Source organism: Ictidomys tridecemlineatus, chromosome 8, assembly GCF_052094955.1.
Source record: "Ictidomys tridecemlineatus isolate mIctTri1 chromosome 8, mIctTri1.hap1, whole genome shotgun sequence".
Lineage (NCBI taxonomy): Eukaryota > Metazoa > Chordata > Mammalia > Rodentia > Sciuridae > Ictidomys > Ictidomys tridecemlineatus.
Window position 1 is genome coordinate 43,732,504 of NC_135484.1, and position 23,936 is coordinate 43,756,439.

Sequence of the window (23,936 nt, forward strand, 5' to 3'; positions counted from 1 at the left end):
TTTTTTCAAAAAAACAAAGTTGGCTTAATACTAAAAAATCATTTTTTTTCCCCACGGAATAGCCTTCCCACTAGAATTCATAGGTGGTTTTTACAAAATGCAGATACATCAATGCTGAACAACAACTACTACAAAAAAACAGTTGCAGGGTCCAGGGTTGTGGCTCAGTGGTAGAGCGCTTGCCTAGCATGCATGAGGCACTGGATTCAATCCCCAGAACCACATAAAAATAAACAAATAAAGGTATTGTGCCCATCTACCGCTAATTCTTTTTTTAAATGCATTTCTCTATATTAGCAAAGACCAACAGAAAATGAAAAATTTAAATGCCACTTTGAAAAGCATAAAAAAGTGTAGTTTTCCTCCCAAACCCCTAGATTTAGGGATAATTTCCGCCTCCAGGACTGAGGATTGAATTCAGAGGCACTTTACCACTAAACTATAGTCTAAATTGCTGAGCCTGGCCTTGAACGTGGAATCTCCTGCCTGAGGCTCCAGAGATGCTGGGATTACAGGCATGCATCACCGCACCTAGTTCAGGGGGTTAAACTGATAAAAGATCAAAATATTATGGGCAGAAATAACACATGAATAAAAGGAAAGGCTTGTTTCATTCAAACCATATGACTCAATATGTTACCATGTAAATTATTCTCATATGGTTCCACAGATTCAATGTAGTTCTAATCTAAAATGGCAAGCTCATTAAAGTTCACATAAAAACACTAGGGTTCTACCAGAGCCAAGACAACTTTGAAAAAGAAGAATAAAATTGAAGGGCAATACTATCTGCTTTCAAGACTCATTCTGAATGTACAAGAATCAAGACCGGGCTTTCTTTTCTTTTCCCCTCCCTTCCACTCCTCTCCCCTCCCCCTGCTCTCTCCCTCCCTTTCCTTTCTCTGCCTTTACTTACCTTCATTATTCCTTCCTTCCTTCCTCTTCCTTTCTTTCTCTTCATTTTTAACAACTGATTTTTTTTACATCAGTATGAAGTTCCCATGTGGGAAAAGGAGAAATCTTTCAACAAATGCCAATGCAGAGCCAGACACAAAACGGTGACCTAAGATCTACTCTTGCAACATCTACTAAAATATTAGCTGTAATTGGATCCTTAATCCAAATACAAAACCTAAAATGTACCAAGTGCGGTAGTGCACGCTTGTAAACTCAGCAACTGAGGAGGGGGACAGGAAGATCACAAATTCATGACCAACCTAAACAATGTAGTGACACTGGCTCAAAAAAAAAAAAAAAGACTTGGGATGTAGTTCAGTGGCCAATTGCCCCTAGGTTCAATCCCCAGGAAAAAAAAAAAAATCTAGAATTTTTTAACTTTTACAGAAAACGGGAGAAGATTTGCGACCGTGGGTTAGGGAGATTCCTTGGCATCCTCTGTTCTCCCCAACGGCCCCACAGCGCCCTCTTCCCTAGTCCGGCCTTGAGCAAGCCGCTAGATCCCAGCGGCACTCCGCCCTTCACCCCGCCCACGACCCTGCTGGCTCCTCCTCAACCCGCGCGGCTCCGCCCCGCTCCGCCCCACCGCTCGCGGCCCACCGCGACTCGGGGCGCGCGCCCGCCTGCGTCTCCACCCGGAAGAGCTGCCGGGGCTGCAAAGTTGAGGCTGTGCGCGGCTGGGCGATCTTCAGGAGCGCAGGCCTGGCCGAGCAGCCGCGCGAAGCTAACACTGCGGAGTCTGCGCGCCCCCGCGGCCCGAGGCGCTCCGAGCGGCCACGCGCACGCCCCGCCCCCACTGGGTTCCTCGTGCCCCGGGGGCTGCGAGGACTACCCCGCCGCCGGGCCGGAGCTCCCGCGCCTTTGGGAGGAGCGCGTCCCCGGAGAAGCTGACACTGCGTGTCAGCCGGTAAGTGACAGCCGCTGCCTCGTTTCACGGTGGTTTATTTATTTATTTTCTAGTAGTTAGTCTCAAGTCTCGCTCACGTCTTTCTAGTTAAGAAACTGTTTAGCTCCGCTACCGGTCCGTCGAGGGAGCTGCCCGGGAGCAGAGCCCGGAACGGGTCAGACCAGCGGAGGTGTCGTAGGGCAGGGGCTGAGCGCCCAGACCCTGTGGATTAGGAATTTAGTTTGTAAAGCGTTCCTTTGGGAGCGGGTCGGCTCCACGTCTGCCGCGCCACCGAGCGGGCCTGGAGGAGGAGCGGCGAGGGCGCGCTCCCGCGGGGAGCGGGGCGTGTCCTAGACTCGGGGCGCGGTTCCAGCCGGCGAGAGGCGGGGCGACCAGGATCCCCATGCTTCTGCATTTTCCTTTACGGACCTTCACTTTGGTCAAGAGAACTAAATAAAGCAAAATGCTTTTGTCTCCAAATATTCAATAAGAAAAAAAAGGAAAAGGGAACTCCAGAGTTGTGCCTTAATCCTGTATCTAGGTGGGCGTGTTAATAGAGTCAACGAACTGCATATAAAATATTTGAGTAGTCAGTATTGCACAGGTATTGAAAGAGTATGCTGTTGTCAGAAATTTGGTCCATAAAAGGATATAAATTGATGGTCTAACTAGGCAAAATTTCATCCAACTTTAATTTGAACTTTGAATTCTGCAGCTGCCCTCTTCACTTTATGGAGCTGTTTTTCAAATTGCTGAATTTGTGGCTCTAAATTGAATATGCATCTAAGAGAATCTTAGGATTCTCTTGCAGCCACCCTTGAGATCCCAGTGGTTTTGTTTGTTTTTAAGCAAAGACCACATCTTTGTAGAAGCACTGTGTAATTAGTTCTTGTCAAGGGCTTGTCTGTTTTATATTCAGCTGACTTTTTATTACCTAACTAAAACAAAATCACTTATCAATGTGGTGTTCATAATTTTCGTTCACTTATTCTCTTCGATGTAAATTTGTTCATCTCTAATCTCACACTGGCTATCATATATAGCATATGTAACACGTATTCAGGATGTTAAACTGTAAACTTTGTAACTTATTTAATCCTCGTATTTGTACAGCCTAGTACAATAAATGTTGGATGAATCAAGTAAATTGGATTAAAGTACACCTCTTCTAAGGTATTTGCTCTGTTTCCAAACCATGTATAAATTTGGACAAATATTTGGACAGTTCACTTGTAACTGCCCCAGTGCAGCTACATTCCCACAAGTGGGCTTGTTGCCCCATTTAAATTTAAATCCTTTCTCCTTTGTGGTCCTATTTGTATTGCATTTTTTACCACTGGTGGGGCAGTTTTCATTTGACCTGTCTTCTGGTTCTCTGAGGACATAGAGCCTTTTTTTTTTCTATATTTTTCATTTGCCAGAATAGTGTCTTTTGCAAGGTATATATTAGGAAATGGACATCGAATTGGTTTTTGCATATATAATTTGTGGTCTGAATTCATGAAAATGGAATGGGGGTAGGCCCTTTTTAATCTGCAAGTGTATATTTAGAAAGAAGATGATGGTGATGATGTTTGCCAGTGGAATGAGATAGGTGAAGTTTGGTATATATTATGTTTATTTCCAATCTTATTTATTATTCAAAAACTTAGTGTTTCTTTCCTCAGTTTGTCTAGTTCTTTTGTGCTCTTTGTGTGTATGTGGTACTGGGGGGTTGAACCCAGCTTCATGCATGCTAGGTATGTGCTCTACTGCTGCTCTACATCCCCAGCCCTTTTTTAATTGTATTTTTTGAGACAGGGTTTCACTAACTTGCCCGGCCTCACTTTGAACTTCCACCTGCCTTAGCTCCTCCATAGCTGGGATTACAGGTGTGTGCTTGTTTTCTTTATAGCTGTTTTTGCTGAAGTCTGAAGTTTTCCTAGATTAGGAAACAAACTCACCTCTAAATAAACATTTCTAAAGAAAATAATTGATTATTCAAGTTAAAACTGGCTTCATTTATGTAGTAGAATATATATGAAAGTGTGTGTGTGTGTGTGTGTGTGTGTGTGTGTGTGTGTGTAATTAAAGAAAGAAATAAAAAAATGGTATGCTTTTCTTTGAATAAAACCTAGAATCAGGGCTGGGACTGTAGCTCAGATGGTAGGGTGCTACCTAGCACATGTGAGGCACTGGGTTCAATCCTCAGTACCACATAAAAATAAAATAAAGCTGTTGTGTCCATCTACTATAAAAAATATTGAAAAAGGAAAAAAAAAGCCTAGAACAGGACAGTTGCAAAGAACTTCACTGACAATGACTTTGGACAAAAGACTGGTGTTTAAGACATTATACTTAAGAGCAACTGTGTATGTATGTAATGTGGTCAAAGAAAAGTGTTACCTTTTACATTACATAAATTATAATATCAATATAGGGTTAATGAAGAGAAAGATTTGGGAAAAGATATGGGAAATACTTTTATCATTTTGGATTTCCATAATCAGTACCATTTAATTTTTTGGCTTAAATTTCATTTCTCATTTTTTTTTTAATAAAGAGAGAGTGAGAGAGGGGGACAGAGAGAGAGAGAGAATTTTAACATTTATTTATTTTTTCTTAATTCTCGGCGGACACAACATCTTTGTTGGTATGTGGTGCTGCTGAGGATCGAACCCGGGCCGCACGCATGCTAGGCGAGCGCGCTACCGCTTGAGCCACATCCCAGCCCTCATTTCTCATTTTTAATGTACATGTTATTGCACAACTAACTATAACAGATAATCTAGATCTAGTTAAGGTTTGAATTCAGATATTATTTTTGTGATTATAGCATGACCTAAAACCAGGATGATTTACAACCAAAAAATCATTTTGATTTTGTGAAAATCTTGAATATCAAAGAGATAATACAATTTTTTCATTTTCTTTAGTAATCTAGATTCAAGATGAATAATGATCAAGTTATGCTGGTGGGTCAAGTGTTCGAGTCATATGCTTCAGAATACCATAAGAATGACATTCTTCTGATCTTGAAGGAGAGAGATGAAGATGCTCATTACCCAGTTGTAGTTAATGCTATGAACCTTTTCGAGACCAACATGGAAATTGGAGAATATTTCAATGCATTCCCCAATGAAGTGCTAACTGTTTTTGATAATGCACTGCGAAGGTCAGCCTTGACAATTCTCCAGTCCCTTTCTCAGCCTGAGGGTGCTTCCATGAAGCAGAATCTACATGCCAGGATATCAGGTAGATCACTTTAAGAATGTTACTGCCATGTAATTTTCTATGAAGATTTTAAGAAAACAGAATACCTGTGGGATTCAGAGCACTAAAAATCAATTTGTATTTTTACGTAAAATACATAACTGTTGGGTAGCTATTGGTTACTTCTTTCAAATTAGAATAATGATTATCATCTCTGGACATGGGGTAACAGACATCTAATAGAGGGGAAAAAAGATGTGGAGACAATAATATATGTGTAATTCTCTATGTGTGTAAAATTGTAATCCCAAGCAGTTTTATGAGGTTTTGTGACTACTAATAATAAAAGAGTTGGTAATGTAAGGATTAGAAAAGTGGTAGATCCTGCCCAGTGAGCTTCAAAACTATTTTAGGAAATTAATTATTCTTATATATTAAGATAAGCATTGTACTGTCTACCTGTCAGGAACATTTTTGTTGAAGGAATGACAAATTAAGCATCTTAATTTTTAAGTAACTACAGTGGAGTAATCATAACTTTTGGTGGCAAAGTCATGACCATGTATTCCTGGCTCCTTGATCCTTATCTTTATTTAAAAATGAGTTTTAACAAAGTGGATAGAATTGAAGAGTCACTCTTAAGAATTTTAGGAAAGTAGCACTACAGTGTAATAATTTTTCATTACTTCATTCCATGGGAATCATTTCTGGAAAGATGTGTGGAATGATGAAAGGAGAAAAATGAATTTGGAAGATGTCTGGTTAGAGCTATGTGCTGGGCTGGGAGATTGAGCAAATTACTTTATCTCATTGAACAAACTACCTCTAGAGTCCATGTTAACCACCTAGCCTTTTGGTTTTCTTTAAATTTGAAGTTTGTCCTCATTATATAAACTAATAAAGGCAGGTACAACCTCAATCTATTTATGAAAAAGAAGGATATGGTGAAATTAAAAGCCGACTCCAGAATACTTAAAGTGGCCTGTAATTAAGTTGGAAAATACACATACCCTTTTGTTTAAAAATAAATGTTTACCTTATAGTACATTTGAGGAGGGTGGGGATTTATAATCAACAGAAATGCTTAATACGATTCCAAAAAGGTTAGAGTAGACCTCCTTGGAGGCAAATTAAGATTCCCCAGCAGAAATTTGATTTAAATGAAAAATAGTACCTGCATTTACATTTTCTAGGTTAAAATTATGAAGATTATTAATCATTATGCATCAGGGCACTTAGATAATCTCTTGGTGGGTCAAGAAGAAATGTTCCTTTTTAATAAGTTTGCAAAAGGATTGTTAAAAGGGGGCTTTAACAATTGAAAATTGTTGAAATAGTAGTTAGAAAGTGGTTCTATACTTCTCTTATCTTAAATTTAAATAATGAAATTCTGTTTTAAGTGACCCTATCAGTTTCAGATGAATTTAGCCTATTTTTTTCAATTCTTATCTGAAAAAAATATTATGTTATTACCTTAGTATCATATCATTTTGGGAAACCAAAGAGTAAGGGATAATCCTTTCTCAAAAAGGTGCTCAAGACTGGGGGAGATATCTTATATAGTTAAATATTTATCACATGCCTATGGATACATGCATATTTACATATTAAACAGAATTGTAAAGGACCTTAATGACAGCATTTGTTTTACAATGCATGCCTCCCTCAAGAAATGTTTAAGGTATATATTAGCTCATAGAACAGAGAATTAGTTCTAGGAGAATCGCTGGAGGTTTCAAGAAGATAAGGCCAGTGAAGGATGGAGGTGTCCCAGAAGAATGAACAACATGTGTAAAAGATCAGAGCCTGAAATAGTCTGATTTTCAGTATGTTGCACCTCTATATTAGACTCCAGATTAGGAATTTAATTGTTAAAACTCAGGATGCCTTTGTGGTTTACTCTCCTTAGGAATATAAGATAGTTTCCAGCTTTGTTTTACCAGATATACATTGAATTTTATTCTTTTACCTATATATTTTTTTCTTTTACCTATATTTCTTACTTTGTCCTCTGGAATTTTTATTAGCCTAAAGTTTATTTGGTATTTCAGTGGTTTACATGAAAAGTAGATAACAAAGAATAATATTCATGAATTATTTAAAGCAGTAGTTTTCAAATATTAGCATCCAAATTATCTGGAAGACTTGTTAAAACACTGATTGCTGTGGCTGCTGCTCCCCTCTCCCCCAAGTTTCTAATTGAGGATAGCAGATGTGAGGCCTGAGAATTTACATTTTCTTTTCTTTTTTTTTTTTAGAGAAAGGGAGAGAGAGGGAGAGAGATAACTTTTTAAAAAATATTTATTTATTTTTATTATTTGGCAGACACAACATCCCTGTTTGCATGCGGTGCTGAGGATCGAACCCAGGCAGCGCAGATGCCAGGCTAGCGAGCCACCGCTTGAGCCACATTCCCAGCCCCGAGAATTTGCATTTTTAGTACCTCTCAGTAATGCTGGTGCTGCTGGTCTGGTGACTATACTCTGAGAACCATGGCCCTAAAATAATTGATGTGGATATATCTCTATTTCAAAAACTTTTTTGTTCTTTTATCAGGGAATGGGTCAGAGAATGCTAAAGGTTCTTGCGTTCAGCACTAATGGTAGCTGAGCTCCAAGTGATTCAACTGGGATAATTGAAAAGCATACATAGTAATATATATAGGAATTAAAATTCTCTGTGTCAAAATAAATTTATTAATAATAAATTGACCTATTAAAATGCTATCTCAGCCTTTTTCAGTACTTCTAAGATTTGACTATATATGGCCAGTTTTGCTTAAAATTTTGTTGCCTTTGTCTTTTTAATATAATATCTTTTTTAAAATTTTTATTATTAATTGTTCAAAACATTACATAGTTCTTGACATATCATATTTCATACTTAATATAAAATCTTAAACATCTTCATGTGAGATGAAAGAAAAGAACCTGAAGACCCAGAAATGTACTCACCTCTGTAACCCTTTTTAAATAAAAGTATACTTTCTATATAAACAAGCCATTTAATCTGACATGTTTTAGACTAATTAAAAAAAAAAAAACACCTTAGCCTAACATGTATCACTTGCATGATTCAGTAGGATGTAAACTGTACTTTTAAGATTTCTAATTTGAGAACATTAATGATGACATATTGCCCTGTACTATAAAAGTGTAGAAGATACTTATAAAAGTTAATTTTCTTAGAAAATTGGTTGGAATTGTTTACATAGTTTTTCTTAAGAGAGATAAAATTGATTAGACACAGTGTCCTTGCTAAGGAAGAACAGTAAGGGATTCCCTTATTCTGGCTACCCTCTAGAGAGGATACAGAGGGGAGTGCTGAGCATGGACCTAGGTAGGGCTGGGCCTCCTCCCTGATACCTACAACTTGCCTTCTTTCCAAATGTGAAGCAGGTTTCCAACACATTTTCTTGTGCTGATTGAAAAAAAAAAAATAGGTGGGGTGGGTTTCATGTAGACTTGTCATGATCTAGCATATGTGGACTTGGAACATCATCTGTAAGGAGAAGTTGTCCATGGAACCAAAGAATACCTTCTTTTTATTCTTCCTGGGTAGAAGTTTCCTTCAGATATAAAAGACATCGTTTATGCCATTTTGCATCAGTTGATAATTTTGCTAAGTTATGCCATTTATGTAAGTGTGGACTACCTTCTGATTATTACTGTTATTGTTAGGCTTTTATAGTGCATGCATCAAAATGCTCACTGTAGAATCTTAAAGTATTATTATACCTACTATGGTTATTTCTCATGAGTTTGGCAAACCTGATTGATTAATCTTTAGTGTGCACAGTGATCAGGTTTTGAGCCACTTAATTCTCAGGAGAAAACAACAGATCACAGGGCATGAACTAGTATAGCAAATGCTACCCTAATAAACCTGTTGGGAAGTAGCCTTGACCATGACAACCAGCATCTCTCCACTTCAGTGATGCATTGCAGCCAAATATAAAGGGCATTTCTGCACTAGACTTTTCTTTGGCATTTTGCATCTTTTTAGTTCCCTGTTTTTTGTTTGTTTTCTTTTTTATGTTGAACAACACAGGTTTTAAAGAATAAAGTGATGCTGTGGATAAACTTCTAGGTAAATCAAGACCTAAAAACACCATCAGATTTATGTATTTATAAATACTGAACTTAACTGAAAAAAAAAAAAACCCAATCAGGTAGCTCTGTGAAACTCTTTGGTCGTCATGCTGTCTGTCATCTCTCTCTCTGCTTTGTGACTTACTGAAGGAATCCGCAGCTTATTTTATGTGTGGCAAGTAGCAATATTTTCTTTGTGAAATATGATTACAATTATACCCCATATTTAGATCCTACTGGGATAGCCAATTTATAAGGATAAATTCTATTTTTAACCCTGGTTATTACAGCATCTTGATATATGCTTTTGAGAGTCCTTTGAAAATTGTTACTTGAAGTCCTTTCTATGTTCGTAATTGAGTTGATGATTTTTTTTTCTTAAGTAAAATACAAATATTTTCTTTCCTGAAATTATAGTTTCTCTCCCAGGAAATAGGAAGAGTATATTCCATGGAGTCAAATCTGAAGGTGTAAATTGATGTTGTTTTTCTACTAGGGTTGCCTGTCTGTCCTGAGCTGGTGAGGGAACACATCCCTAAAACCAAGGATGTGGGACACTTTTTATCTGTCACCGGGACAGTGATTCGAACAAGTCTGGTGAAGGTGCTGGAGTTTGAACGAGATTACATGTGTAACAAATGCAAACATGTATTTGTGGTCAAGGCTGACTTTGAGCAGTACTACACCTTCTGCCGCCCATCCTCGTGTCCCAGCTTGGAGAGCTGTGATTCTTCTAAATTCACCTGCCTTTCAGATTTGTCTGCATCTCCATCCCGGTGTAGAGATTACCAGGAAATCAAAATTCAGGAACAAGTAAGTGATCCAATAAATGAGAAAAACAACAGATTTGAGGAAGTGGTTTTCCATTGTGGTCAAATTGTTAGGATTAGGTAATACAAAAGGAGTACACAGACTTGTGTCATCATTTTATGGAAGATCAATCTTAAAACTGATGCACATATATCAGAATATAGGTTTTAGATTTAGAGACCATGAAATAATCGTCTTTCCAGATAGAACATTACTAAAAAGATATGGAATAACTTAATAATTAGGTTAAGTATGTTTATTATTAAGATGAATATTTAAGAATTCTAAATAGCCATGCTTCACTTAGGGACAGGGGGAAATTCAGTGATTTTTAACTGGTTGTGAAACATGGGTACAGCAGGATTCAGGATTTCAGTTCAGTTTTAATTGCTGTGCCAAAGGAGGTATCCTTTGTCTTTAACAAAAATGAGCATGATTTTCCTTCACTAATCACAGAGGTTTGTTGTCTCATCTAAAATAAGCAGGAGATAGACAATCCAAGGCTAGTATATAGTCTCTTCAGTTAAGGACTCAGACTTCTTTCTTTTGTACCTCTTTTTTTTTTTGTTATTGCTGTTTTGGTACTGGAACTTGAACCCAGGGAGCTCCACCCCTGAGCTACATCACAGCCCTTTTCATTTTGTATTTTAAGACAAGGTCTCACTAAGTTGCTTAGGGCCTTGCTAAGTTGCTGAGGCTGGCCTTGAACCTGCAATCCTCTTGCCTTGAGTTGCTGGGATTACAGGTGTACACCATCTTTTGCATTACTTAGTGCATGATTTCTATTCTTATTTTTTTCATTTAATTGATTTTATTTTTTAAAATACATGATAGCGGAATGCAGTACAATTCTTGTTACACATATATGCCACAATTTTTCATATCTCTGTTTGTATATAAAGTATGTTGACATCCAATTCATGTCTGATGGTACAGTTTTCAAGAAAAATTCCTTAAGTCCCCATCATAATTAAATTGTATGAAAATACCAGAGAAATGAAAACAGTAATTTCAAATACTGTTGACTTCTAGATACTTAGTATGTATTTAAGCAAGCTTAGTATCTGTTTTCTGTTTTCTTTTTTTTGCTAGGTTCAAAGGCTATCTGTTGGAAGTATTCCACGATCTATGAAGGTTATCCTGGAAGATGACTTAGTAGACAGTTGCAAATCTGGTATGAACTTTTTTTTTTTTTTTTTTGAGATGGAGTCTCATTATGTTGACCAGGCTGGTCTTGAACTCATGGACTTAAGTAATTCTCCCACCTCAGCATCTCAATTTCCTGAGTAACTGCTACTAGAGGCATATACCACCATACCTTAGCTTCTATAGGCAGTCCTAAGTATTGATTAGGAAAAGTCACTTTTTATTTTCCCCAAGATCACTGCAAAGGAATGTAGAAACTTAATTGTTCGCCTTGAGAGTACAGACTGGCATGGAGGTGGGAGATGATACAAAGGAAAAACTGGACTGGAGCTTAGAGATCTAGCCCCACTACTTGTTTTATACACAAAGAACTACTTGCCCAAGGTCACTTAGAATGTTAAGTGGCAGCAAAGGAGTATGAATCCAGATTCATTTATTTCTGTTCGAGGGCCCTTTCTTTGTGTCATAACTTAACTATAGCAACTTACAAACAGGCTGGGGATATAGGTCAGTGGTAGAGCACTTGTTTAACATGTGTGGGGCTTTCATATCTATTTACATATCTATCTTTCTTTCCCTTTTACCCCTGCCACACACACACACACACACACACACACACACACACACACACAAAGAATCTAGTGGATTTAGTGGACACTTATATAAAATGAATCAAAGAATATGACTGTCAAATGTTGCAGAAAGTCTATCTAATGCCAAAAAAAAGGAGGTGATTGTTCTTCTCTGCTATGTATTGGTGACATTATGAAAGGAATCACATTAATTTTGAAAAGAATATTCTTTAGTAGAGAATGTTTACAATTAAATTGAATTATTTTTGCATTGAAAATAAATCATAAGCTATTTTTCTTTTGAATGTCATTAATAATAAAGGATGGACGGAAGCAGTCTGTCAATAGCAATTTTTTTCATTTATCTGTAGCCCCAGACCTCTGGAATCAATAGGAGAGAATTGGAAGTAGGTAGAGCAATTTAGGTGCTGATGAAGCAACTAGGTGTGGATGTGATAGGGTACTGTCTATGGTGATAGGTCAGAAAGAGTGCATAAGAATTTTTTATATCAATAATTAGCAATAATTTGATAAAATTTGGTGTTGAAATATATATATATGTATATATACACACACACACACACACACACACACATACTCCTTGCCCTTTGGGAATTTACAGCTTAGGTTACAAACTCCAATTTGAAATATGCAGAGTAGTAAAGTTGGAGGTTATGTGCTGACAACTGTCAGTGCAGCAGATGAGAAAATGGGTCTGACTAGAAATGGCTGCAATAGTACAGATGCTGTAGAAGACAGAGGCACAAAAAGAGATTGAATTGTTTAAAAGAATTTTAGCTTCCTGAAAAATAATAGTTTTTATACATAGTATAAAAAATACAAAAGTTTAAAATTAATGGTCATTGCCTTGGACTACCACATGTATCTCACATTTGTTCTAATGACACAAATCTTGCATTCAAGAGGTATTTGAATGAATGAAAATATTTAAATGTTGAAGAGTTTACAGAGGTATTAGTTGCTCTATAAATGTAAGGCAAGTTTTTTATGAAAATAGCTAATACTTATTGAGCACTTACTATATTTTTGATATTACATTAATTTATATACATAATCTGACCTAATTCTCATTGTAGTCCTGTGATGTAAATCTAATTATTCTCAATTTGTAGGTCAAGAACGGGCTCAGGAAAATAGGTAATTTGTCCAAGGTCACACATAGCAAATGAGCAATAGAGCTGGTATTTAATCCAAATTTGATGACATTCATTCTTGGACACTCTTCAGTACTCCACATTTTCCATATAATACTGCTTACTGAAAGATTGTTGCTAGTGGGTGCTATATCTAAAGTTAAGTTCCTCAGTAGAAATCCATTAGAATGATGGTAATATAGAATTCTTTCAAGTAAATGTTCATAAAGATTGCTTTGATTATGGTTTTATGTATGTATGTATGTATGTATGTATGTATTTGTTTGCTTACCACTGATCTACATCCCCAGACCCTTTTATTTTTTAATTTTCAGACATACTCCCTCAGTTCTTTTTATCTAAAAGGTTTGGGGAGGCTGGGATGTGGCTAGTAACTAGGGAGGCTAAGGCAGAAGGATCACACATTCAATTCCAGCCTCAACAATTTAGCAAGACCATAAGCAACTTCACAAGACCCTGTCTCAAAATAAAAACATTTTTACAAAAAGGTCTGGGGATGTCACTCAATGGTAGAGAATCTCTAGGTTCAAACCCCAGTACCAAATAAATTAATTAAAAATGAATAACTAAATAAATAAATTAAAGATTGGGACACACAGTGTAGTAAATTATTTATTATTCTCAGTTGGCTTTGGAGACCATCTAAGCAGTGGCTTAGGAAAAATCTTGGAAACATGTAAAGTGCCTGTTTAGTGTTTATCACTCTAAAGTTGCCTGTAACTAGAAATGTACTTTCTATTCTGTAAATTGGCACTGTTGGTTCCAGGCTTTCAGCATTTGTGGACTACTTTTCTTCAGGAAATCAAAAGCTCTTCAGATTATACATTACATATTGAAATTTAGAGAGTGAAAGGCATTTTGCATCAGCAGATAGAATACACATAGCACAAAGGCTTGGGCATGAAGACTTGCCTCTTAGTTCTGAGACAGTGTTTGTTGTGCAAAATATAAATACCAAGATGTAGTCTTGAGATGTCCAACATCCTGTATTCAATGTGATTGAAATTTGCGGGGATTAAGTTTATGGGTTTTTGTTCTTTTGGTTTTGGCATTTGTTTCTGCAGTACCAAAATACTGAATGCCAAGCATTCATATTTCATTGTTAACTGATAAATTGCATTGTATGAAATAAGCACAGATGTTATCATTTGGTGAATGTCTATATGAACTACCCAGGCCTTTTAGGAAAAATACATCAATCTAATATTCTATCTACCAAAAATAGGTGTTTTTTTCAAGTAGGAAGGGAACACCAGGAAAGCAGGAGCTGGGTTGTCACTTTGTGCTTTCCTGCTTTGAAATAGAAAAGGTACTCATTGATTTCATAATTCCTTTGATTAATTTTTTAAAAGGAGGTAGTGAGTAAAATATTAACAAATAAGTAAAAATAAACTTGTATGAAACTACACTAAGTGCTAGGCATCACGAGATTGTCTCTTTTTGACACCAAATTGATACCCTGGCTGCAGCATCTCCTCTAAATTGGAACTAAATTGTTAGAAACTCTTGAGAGGATGAACATGTTGCCCAACCTAACAATGAATAAATCATCCATTAAATTATTTTTCCTGTGAGGAATGATAATTTTGTTTATCACATACTATAAAAAATAAAAATACTGATTTCAGGTTTTAGTTCTGCATATACAAGTACCTTTAAAAAAGTTGGGGGAGACTGAGACAGGAAGATTGCAAGTTCAAAGCCAGCTTCAGCAATGGCAAGGTGCTAAACAACTCAGTGAGACCTGTCTCTAAATAAAATACAAAATAGGGCTGGGGATGTGGATTGGTGATTGAGTGCCCCTGAATTCGATCCTCCCCCCCAAAAAATTAGGAATCTTTGTTTATTTTTTAAAGAGAGAGAGAATTTTTTTAGTTTTTGGTGGACACATCTTTATTTTTTATTTTTATGTGGGGCTGAGGATCGAACCCAGCGCTCCGCGCATGCCAGGTGAGCGCTCTACCGCTTGAGCCACATCCCCAGCCCAGGGGTGTCCTTTTACTCCCAAATTATTTTCTGGATGAGCAAATTATTTATAATTTCAGGTCCCTTGTTACATGAATTTGTGTGCAACATGCATGATGCAGCTATTACTGGATTTACTTGGTGCTTTTTCCAGGTGATGACCTCACTATTTATGGGGTTGTAATGCAACGGTGGAAGCCCTTTCAGCAAGATATACGCTGTGAAGTGGAGATAGTGCTGAAAGCCAACTACGTCCAAGTAAATAATGAGCAGTCATCAAGGATTATTATGGATGAGGAAATCCGAAAGGAATTTGAAGACTTTTGGGAAGACTATAAGAATGATCCCTTCGCAGGTTTGTGATTAAGGGAATGAAGCTTATGAACTAATGGTATTAAATTCAGTAGTTAAATACGGTGTCTGTGATTTGGGAACAGCCTTATGTACTGCATAAGTCAGTGGTGTAGTTCAAAGAGTAGCTTTAGTACCTCTAGATGTAGTCTCCCTTTTCTGGCATAGTCTTTTCTACTTATAGATCTTCCTAGAGATTACTTCTTTCAGTTATTTTAAACAACTGTTATACTGTCAGAGCAGTCTTAGAGTTTCCTACCTTCTTTACCAATTAAGAATGCAATTCTTTAAAAAGTCAAAACTCATCCTGTTGTAAAACCTTATTCTCTTCAAGCCATTATTTTCTAATGTATTCTTAAAATATATTTTTGGTTGTAGATGGATGGACACGATACTTTTATTCATTTTTATGTGGTGGTGAGGATTGAACCCAGTGCCTCACATGCCAAGCAAGCACTCTACTACTGAGCCACAACTCCAGCCCCTTTCTAATGTATTTTTGACAATAAAGACAACTTCTCCTTGTTTTAGCTGAAGATTTTTAAATAGGGAGGACATAGGAAATGATGAGAAGATACAAAGAATAAACTTTGTCACCGCGGCAAAAATTCTATCAGACGAAGGTGTAATTACATAGAATAAAATATCACAGCCTTTGGGTATATATATTTTTATTGGAAATACCAAATGAAAAAAATACCAATTAAATGTTCCCCTTTTTTCATTCTTCCTTGGAGGCACCTTCTGAGAAAACTAAACTGAAGCCTGTAATAGACTATTTCTAATAAACTTTACCACAAATCAAATATATATTTATTCTTACGTCCCATGCAGAACTAGACAGATGAGAGTTCATAAAATAGCTTCCATTTACCTAAACATGGGAATTTGTTTATATTTTGCAGGATTTTTTTAAACTTAAGTATGTAACACATATGTAATAGTTTCTGATCTTTTATTTGATCTACATAGAAAAGAGCCCAAAGTTCTCTCTACTGTGGCTTTATTACGAAGTGCTTTAAGAATCACATATATTTTTAAGTGAACTTTTTAATCAAAATTGTTTTCTTAGGATGAGGTCCTTATAATAATAATTTCTACTCTTCCTTGGCACATGGTCATTCCTTATTCATTTCAGTGTCACAGCTCAACTCTACATTATAACAGTGAAGGTTGGTCATCATGCTGTGCTCTAACCAGACCTTCACAAGTGCTTTGTGCTGATGATTTAAAAACCTATCTTATTTCTATCTTAGTTTCCTATATATCAGGTACCAGTGCACTATATTTGACCATTTCAAAGTCTATATGTGTATTGGTGGAGGAGAGGTGAAGATGAGAACCTGTTTCCAACAGGACATCTTCCTTCTGTGTCTTAACGCTGGAGGTTGCTCTTCTCCTCTTGGAGGTTGACTTATTTCTCGATACTGTGGATATTGACTTGGATGAGACTCAAGAAGTTTTATTCTGACCTATAATGACCTCAAGGACCCCTTAACCCTGGTGCTGAGGTCTGTTGGGCCATCTGAACCCTCTCTAGGGTGACTTAGTTATCTTAGATCAAAGGTTTTCTTCATTGATGTAACTGAGGGCCATGCCGTAAGAGGAGATAACTTGGCCATGGCCATATCACTAACAAGGTCTAGAACCAAAAATTTCAGGAGGGAGGAGGTGATGGAATGGTATTCACCCTAATGTATTTTTCATGGTAAAGCCATGGAAGCACCTATTGCTATAATCCAAGGAATCATGTTCTTCAACTTAGACAGCACATTTAGGATAATGGTCTTCCTCTTTTGCTTATTGCTGGTACCCCAGTTCTACCTTCATTGTGTATCTTTTGTATTAAGGAGATCTTGAGATCAGAAACAAGCACAAATAATTCAGGAAAGAATTAATGGTTAAGAAGTCTCTACTGTGTGCTAGGAACTTTCTCCTTTGATCCTTAAGAATTCTGAGATACCAATATTATCTTCATTTTATATAGAAAGAAATAGAGCAGAGAGGTTGAGAAACACCCAGAGTTAAATCCGAGGTATTTGAGTCCAGACACGATACCAGGGCCTGTGATTTTACTACTGGGATATGCTTCCCATCAGCACGTTAGTTACTAAATCTACCTTTATTCAACTCAACAAAGCTGGCCCTTGAACAGTGTTGACTTGGGTGACTCCCAAGTCAGTGTACTTATTCTTAAACCTGCTAGTTGGGTATCTTCCCAACTATCTTTATGTGTAAGCCATAGATTCTGGTCAGTTTACCTACCTCATTTCAGACCTTATCTGCTTAGATCTCTGACTTTTTTCTCTAAACTTTGTTAACACTGGAAAGGGAGGGACTTCTGGTAATGAATGAACTTCCTGGATTTACCATTTCCTTTCTGGTTCCCTTTTTACTAAAAGATTTTTGTTTCTTTACTTTTCTGCAATCCCAGGTCACAATCACCATAGCTTACCTGACAGAGTCAATTTGATTCATTACTGGGCTGAGGGCAGAGCATGTGCTTAGTTGCACAAGGCTCTGGGTTCAATGCTCAGCCTCCAAACAAACAAACACAAGTAAACAAACAAACAAACAAAAATGTGTCAATACAAAAAGTCCTTGTGTGTAGGGCCATAAATCATGGAAAGGGGGCTGGGGTTGTAGCTCAGTGGTTGAGCGCTTGCCTTACAAGTGTGAGGCACTGGGGTCGATCAGTAGCAACACATAAAATAAAGTAAAATAAAGATATCGTGTCCATCTACAACTAAAAAAAATTTTTTAAAAATCATGGAAAGGTTCGGGGAAGGCCTGCTGGAGTATTATAGATTGATTAGGTCAGTGATGAGATAAAAGACTAATTGATGAATGGGATATGGAGATTCTCAGATTGGTGTTTTGATATGTATAAAAAAGGAACTTAAAACAATGATAGTCTTTTATTTAAAGCACATAATTATAAGAATTCAAAATTTCCTGCTTGATTTGCTGGGGCTGTAGTTTTTGATGATCTTAATACTGATACTCTGATAACTCCAGTAACCTATTCCAGATTAAAAGAATTTACCAAAATGCTCAGAGTAAATGTCAAATTGACTTGCAGGGTGGATTGATTTTACTTCTCTACCACTTTTCGAGAAGCTTCATAAGTTCCAACTACCCCTTTAAAGATTTCTGGCTGTTAAGTTCTGACTCATTTTTAACATTCAATACTTTCCTTTTAATTTAGGAGTGGATTAAGTTTACTGAAATTATCTCACGGAAAGTATAGCTGGTATACTTTTAAAGGAAATGCTGGCCTGATAGGTAGTAGATGAGGAAGAAAAGGAGATCCCTTTCTTTGTGCCTCTTCAGAAGTATGAGAGATTTAAGCAGGCAGGTCTCAGGAATAAAAATCAGACTATCCTCTCACTGCATTAATAAGAAAAGAAGAACCACAACAGTTGCTCTTTAATCATTTAGACTCAGCCCTCATGATCATTTTAAATTAGTAGAAAGAATATGTTTATAGTCAGTTAAGATAGGAAGGAAGATTCCAGTTAGCATTTCTTGAAAATTGCTGGTAACTTCTGATCTTTCTACATTTCCCAGGAAGGAATGAAATACTGGCCAGCTTGTGCCCTCAAGTGTTTGGGATGTATCTAGTAAAGCTTGCTGTGGCCATGGTGCTGGCTGGTGGGATTCAAAGGACTGATGCTACAGGAACAAGGGTCAGAGGTTAGTATACTGTTTTGAAAATTAAAAAATATTAACACAGGGGCTGGGGTTGTGGCTCAGTGGTAGAGAGCTTGCTTAGCATGCAGGGGGCACTGGGTTCGATCGATCCTCAGCACCACATAAATGTAAGATAATGATATTGTGTCCACCTAAAACTTAATTTATTCTTAACACATATAAATACAGAAGCTAGGCTTTTTCTTTCCTAGTAAAAGCACTGTTTTGAGATTTTCTGACTGTTGTATATTTCATACTTAGTTCAGCACCTTTATCAGAAGCTACTCTCCCAAATTCCAGAAACATTTTAAAAAATTAAGTTTTTCAATAGGTAAATAGTATTGATCTACCCTATATAGGTGCTGCTAAATAAAATTTTTATGATTTTATTACTAGTAATTTTTACGGGATCCTGAGTCTTTCTTCAAGAAGATTAGAAATAGCGCATTTTTAAATATTGCCAAGTCAGTCTCTCCATCTGGGACTGTCGGTATATTTCTCTCAGACTGCTGCTCTCAGTTATCTGCCTGCTGATTCCCCTTCTGTTGGTAGATAGCAAATGTGCCATCTGCCATGAGATGCTGCTGTAGGTCACACATTCAAGCAAAGATTACTCTAAGTGTATAATTATGTTTGGATAGCAGAGAGCTCTTTTGCAGCTAACACACTTAACTGACTTGAATGTCCCTCATATGGGCCATAATAACCAAAGAGTAAACTAGATAACTAAAAGAACATTATTGTAAATCAGGCTGTTAGTAGAGTAAAAAATAGTTCAGCATAGAATACTAAGTATAGGGTTTGTATACATTATGTGTTTTCATCATCTGTTATCTACATGGTACTCTGATAATTGCTGAGCTTAAATAGGGATTGTCTATTAATATATTTAGAAAACACTAGAGTAAACTAAAGACATTTGGTCAGTGAGATAACAAGTACCAAAGAATGGTCACTTGTTCGTTTATGTTGCATTTGAAATATAAGAATATTTAATTATTTTGAGAGATCTACCAAGCTTCATTCTCACTCATTTATTTTAAGATATAGAGTCTGGCTAACTTTGCAACACTCCAGCCTTAGCCTCCTGAGTTGCTGGAATTATAGGTGTATGCCACTGCAACCACCTATTTTTTAAAGATAGATATTTTATTAAGCTACTAAAATTTTCATAAAATAAGAAATGCTTTTGCTTATTTGTTAGATCTTACATAATTTGACAAGTATAAAGCACTTTTAAAAATCTCCAACAATTAGAAATATTTAAATAAAAATAGAATAAAATACTTGTATGACTTGAATGGAAAGATTTAATAACAGTAGTTTGTATTTAAAATTGGTAGAATAAAATCAGAAATTTTATAAGCCAAATTTTTAAAAAATTAAGCAAGGGCCTAAACATCTGGAAATAGCACACAATCTATTAATAGAATTTAGATTTTAAATGTCACATTCAGTAATCAAGTAAAGATTACTATTACTATGAGAGTTAACTGTTCTAAAGATTGTCTAGTTAAATCCTTTCTTGAACCTTACATAAAAGTATACATCAATAACACTGTATAAAATAAACTATGTTAGCATTCCAAGTGGATCATTTTCTTTTTGATTATATTTATTCATGGATCCTTTTATAGCAATTTTAAATTTTATTTAATTTTTTCTAGGTGAACCTCATCTTTTATTGGTTGGGGATCCTGGCACAGGGAAATCTCAATTCCTCAAATATGCAGCCAAGATTACACCAAGATCTGTGTTGACCACAGGAATTGGATCTACCAGTGCAGGTACTGTACGTGACAATTTCAAATAATTTAAACATTCCTCAGAAGCTTGCCAATGACTTTATGTCTTCTGAAAAGGTACCTATATTAGGATAAATGTCAAGCTAATTTTTCTAAGAGTAACTGCCAAAAATTGAAAGAAATGTGCAACTTTTGTAGCTCTACAAAAATACTTAGAAAGCTTCACCTTTACTTATCTTTGCATCTTAGTTTTGCTATGATTTTTCTCATTTTCTAATGATTACTTTCATACAGATTTATTCAGGAAAATGTACATATAATCTGGCATTTTATGAAGTTCCAGTAAACAAAACATTAGATAGATGGTGTAGAACTTAAGGCATTTTCATGTTCATAGGTCTCATGGGTAATAGTATTTCTTACTGAAATTTCTTTGGAAAAGATAGATATCTGTTTTACTATTTGGAAAGCATATTTTCATATATATAACATGGTGCTTCATTCATATATTGTAATGATTCTTCATCAAGTACATTTAAAAGCCTTTGCAGATAGGATGTAAATATTTATAAAGCAACTTCGGAATTCAGAAAAAAATATTTTAAAAAATGTATTTTAATGCTATTTTGTATTTTTACAGTTTTGATTGGAATGTTTCTCCTGTTCTAAAAATGGGCCTTTGGTTTCACACATCTTGTTATTTGCTACTTGTTAAGAGAGCCTAATTTCCATAGCCTATGTTCAAATTTCTTATGAGAAGCTTACACTTCAAAGTTTATCATATAACAAGATATTCCACTTTTCCCATATAAGTTAATGGCCTCTCGAATTTTAAAATAAAACAGTACATTAATATGCATTAACAAGGAGAAATTTATAAACTGAAAATAGTGGACAAACCTACTACTGAAAGGAAGTAGGAAAGATTATATAAAGAACACTTGTGTACTTTAGAATCTTTACCATCCAGTGTTCTAAGGTTCTGTATAAAGTGGTGTCTGCAACAAAGAAAGATGTTTCCCAAGTAATTATGTGGAATGTTGACATGGAATATTTCCTAATTACCTGGTATGTCAAGAAATAAGTCCAAGTCATCTTGTGGACTACCAGTAACATAAGATTATTTAGGAAGTTTCATCATGAATGGCTATTAACTCACTGTGTTAGTGAATTGTAAAAATACATTAGTATTTTCCCCTCTTTTTTATGCTATTTTATAACCCAAATATGAGCAAAAAGACTGATAGAGGGAATATAAATTTCATAATCGTAGAAAATTGACTGCTACTTCTCACCTACTCAAAGGACCAGATTAGCTTTTATTCAAACTGTTATTGCAACCCATTAGGGAGTCATGCAGCACATAGTGAGGTACACATAAAGGATGCGTTGAAAATTAATATAAACTTGTGTTGCTACAGGATCATGCTTTTTTTTTTTTTTTTGGATCATGGTAAAAAAATTTGAAAACTGCTGTCAGACTTTTGATAAAACTAGAAATCCAAAATCCTAAAACCACAGGGTAAGACCATATAGAAATCTAAAGGTTATAAAGGACAAATGCACATATGCTTCCTCAGATTCCTGGATTGTGTTCTCAGCTCAAATGATACCCCGATTTCCTCTAACTTACTCAGCTTATCTCTACAGTGCCGTTAGGTGATTTGTTCACATTTATATTCTTCATGATCAAAAGGCGGGAAAAACAATTCTAAGCCTGCCAGCTAAATTCAGATATAGTGTCTATAAATGAGGCTACCATGGAGAAAAAAGCCTATACACTAGCTCTGTTATTAATATTTGAATTCCAAATCGATTTTCAGTCATTCATTTTTTTTAAAACTAACTTAACAAAGCCATAAAACTTAATGTAATAAAAGGTAATTGTTTTTAAGTCCGAAATTTGTGTGAAAATTAGCTGTCAATTTCCAAATTGATATAAAAACCTAACTCTTTGATGTCACTACAAAGTGATCTTTTAATTAGAATAAAAAGTCAGCGGTGGATTGTATTATTTGGTGATTTAGTTTATATGTTTTATTTCTAATGAGAACATATCTTATTCCTACTAGATTAATCACTGAGCTCTTTGTTGGAAAGTATTACTTTTATTTTCATTTTAATACCTTAACATTTTCTTTTAATTTCAGTTAGACAAAGATGATATTTTCTTCATATAGTTTTAACAGTCGGAGGCATTTTGCTTTTAAAATCTATGAACTAGTTAATGGATAATATTCTAATAATCTGTCATATTAAATTCCAAAGTTTAATATTTAGCAAAACTTTTGCTTCACAAATTCACTTTTTTAGAATGACATGAAATATATACAACTTAAGAGTCTGTATTTAGACAAATGCTTTTTCCTTTCCTCAAAATAAAAGCTTTGAAAAGTGCAGTATAAAAGTTTTAGATATGAAGGCACTGCATAAGCTATAATCATATGGCTACCTTGCTTAGCAGCAAGAGTCAAATGAAACTATTCTACCTTTAATTTAATGGAGTATAGAGACTTTTTGAAGTACCTAGATGTCATCAAAGAAAAATAACCTTTTGACCCATTTAGTTAATAAATTCCTTTCCATTATTGCTTTTCAAAAACCTGTTATCTGGAAAAGCTATCTAGAATGTGTCAACTACAAATATGCCTGATCCTATTCTTCTCGAGTTGTCAGAGGACATGGTAGTATAGATGTGAAAATATAGATATTTCCAAAATAGTAACTAATCTGTTATGATAAAGCTAAATATACCTTTCTAAATCCACTGTTTTTATATAAATAGTGCCAACAACAGATGATCTATCAAAAGAATTTTTAAAGTTCATAGTACTTTTATAAATCTAATAAGCATATTTGAGCTATTATAATCTCATGTTCTTAAACTTAGGGAGTTTATATGCTCTTGATATGTCGAAATCACTGTTCAAAAATGAGTTATAGTTCATGTGTTTTGTTGTCCTGTTATAAAACCAAAACCATAGCCAGAGGACCTTATAAACAATTAGCCACATTTGTTATTATTTTAGAAACCAAACCAACTACTGTCCAATATTACATGAACTATAATAGCAGCTACAAGATGTTATGGTGGCCTGGAAAAACTGAAACCTAAAGTTCTTGGTAGTTTTTAGTTGACTTCAAATTCCCCTTTTAAGGACTCCTTTTTGTTAACCAGTGGAAATTTGCCTCTTAAATTAAAACCACACTTTGTCTTCACAGGAAGAAACATTTAGTTGAAGTCAACTTTGTTCTTTCAAAGGCCAGTAAAATAGTGGTCCCAAGATTATTGTCCAAGAGGCTAAGACATCTTCACAATCTGGTTTGATGATTCATATTTTCCTTTTTATAAG

The 23,936-nt window shown here is 35.7% G+C and overlaps 1 protein-coding gene across 3 annotated transcripts in view; it reads left to right on the forward strand.

The window, feature by feature from the left end:
• The first annotated feature begins 1,545 nt into the window (after positions 1–1,545).
• Positions 1,546–23,936, forward strand: part of Mcm9 (minichromosome maintenance 9 homologous recombination repair factor) — a 75,949-nt gene continuing 53,558 nt past the window's right edge. The window contains exons 1-7 of one of the 3 annotated variants that reach the window (XM_078019327.1): positions 1,546–1,864; positions 4,759–5,077; positions 9,623–9,939; positions 11,029–11,110; positions 14,949–15,149; positions 18,716–18,841; positions 20,506–20,625. In XM_078019327.1, coding sequence (XP_077875453.1) covers positions 4,774–5,077; positions 9,623–9,939; positions 11,029–11,110; positions 14,949–15,149; positions 18,716–18,841; positions 20,506–20,625 — 1,150 coding nt within the window. In that variant the 5' untranslated portion in view covers positions 1,546–1,864; positions 4,759–4,773. The remainder of the gene's footprint in view (positions 1,865–4,758; positions 5,078–9,622; positions 9,940–11,028; positions 11,111–14,948; positions 15,150–18,715; positions 18,842–20,505; positions 20,626–23,936) is intronic. The other 2 variants (XM_078019326.1, XM_078019328.1) reach the window with 2 other exon arrangements.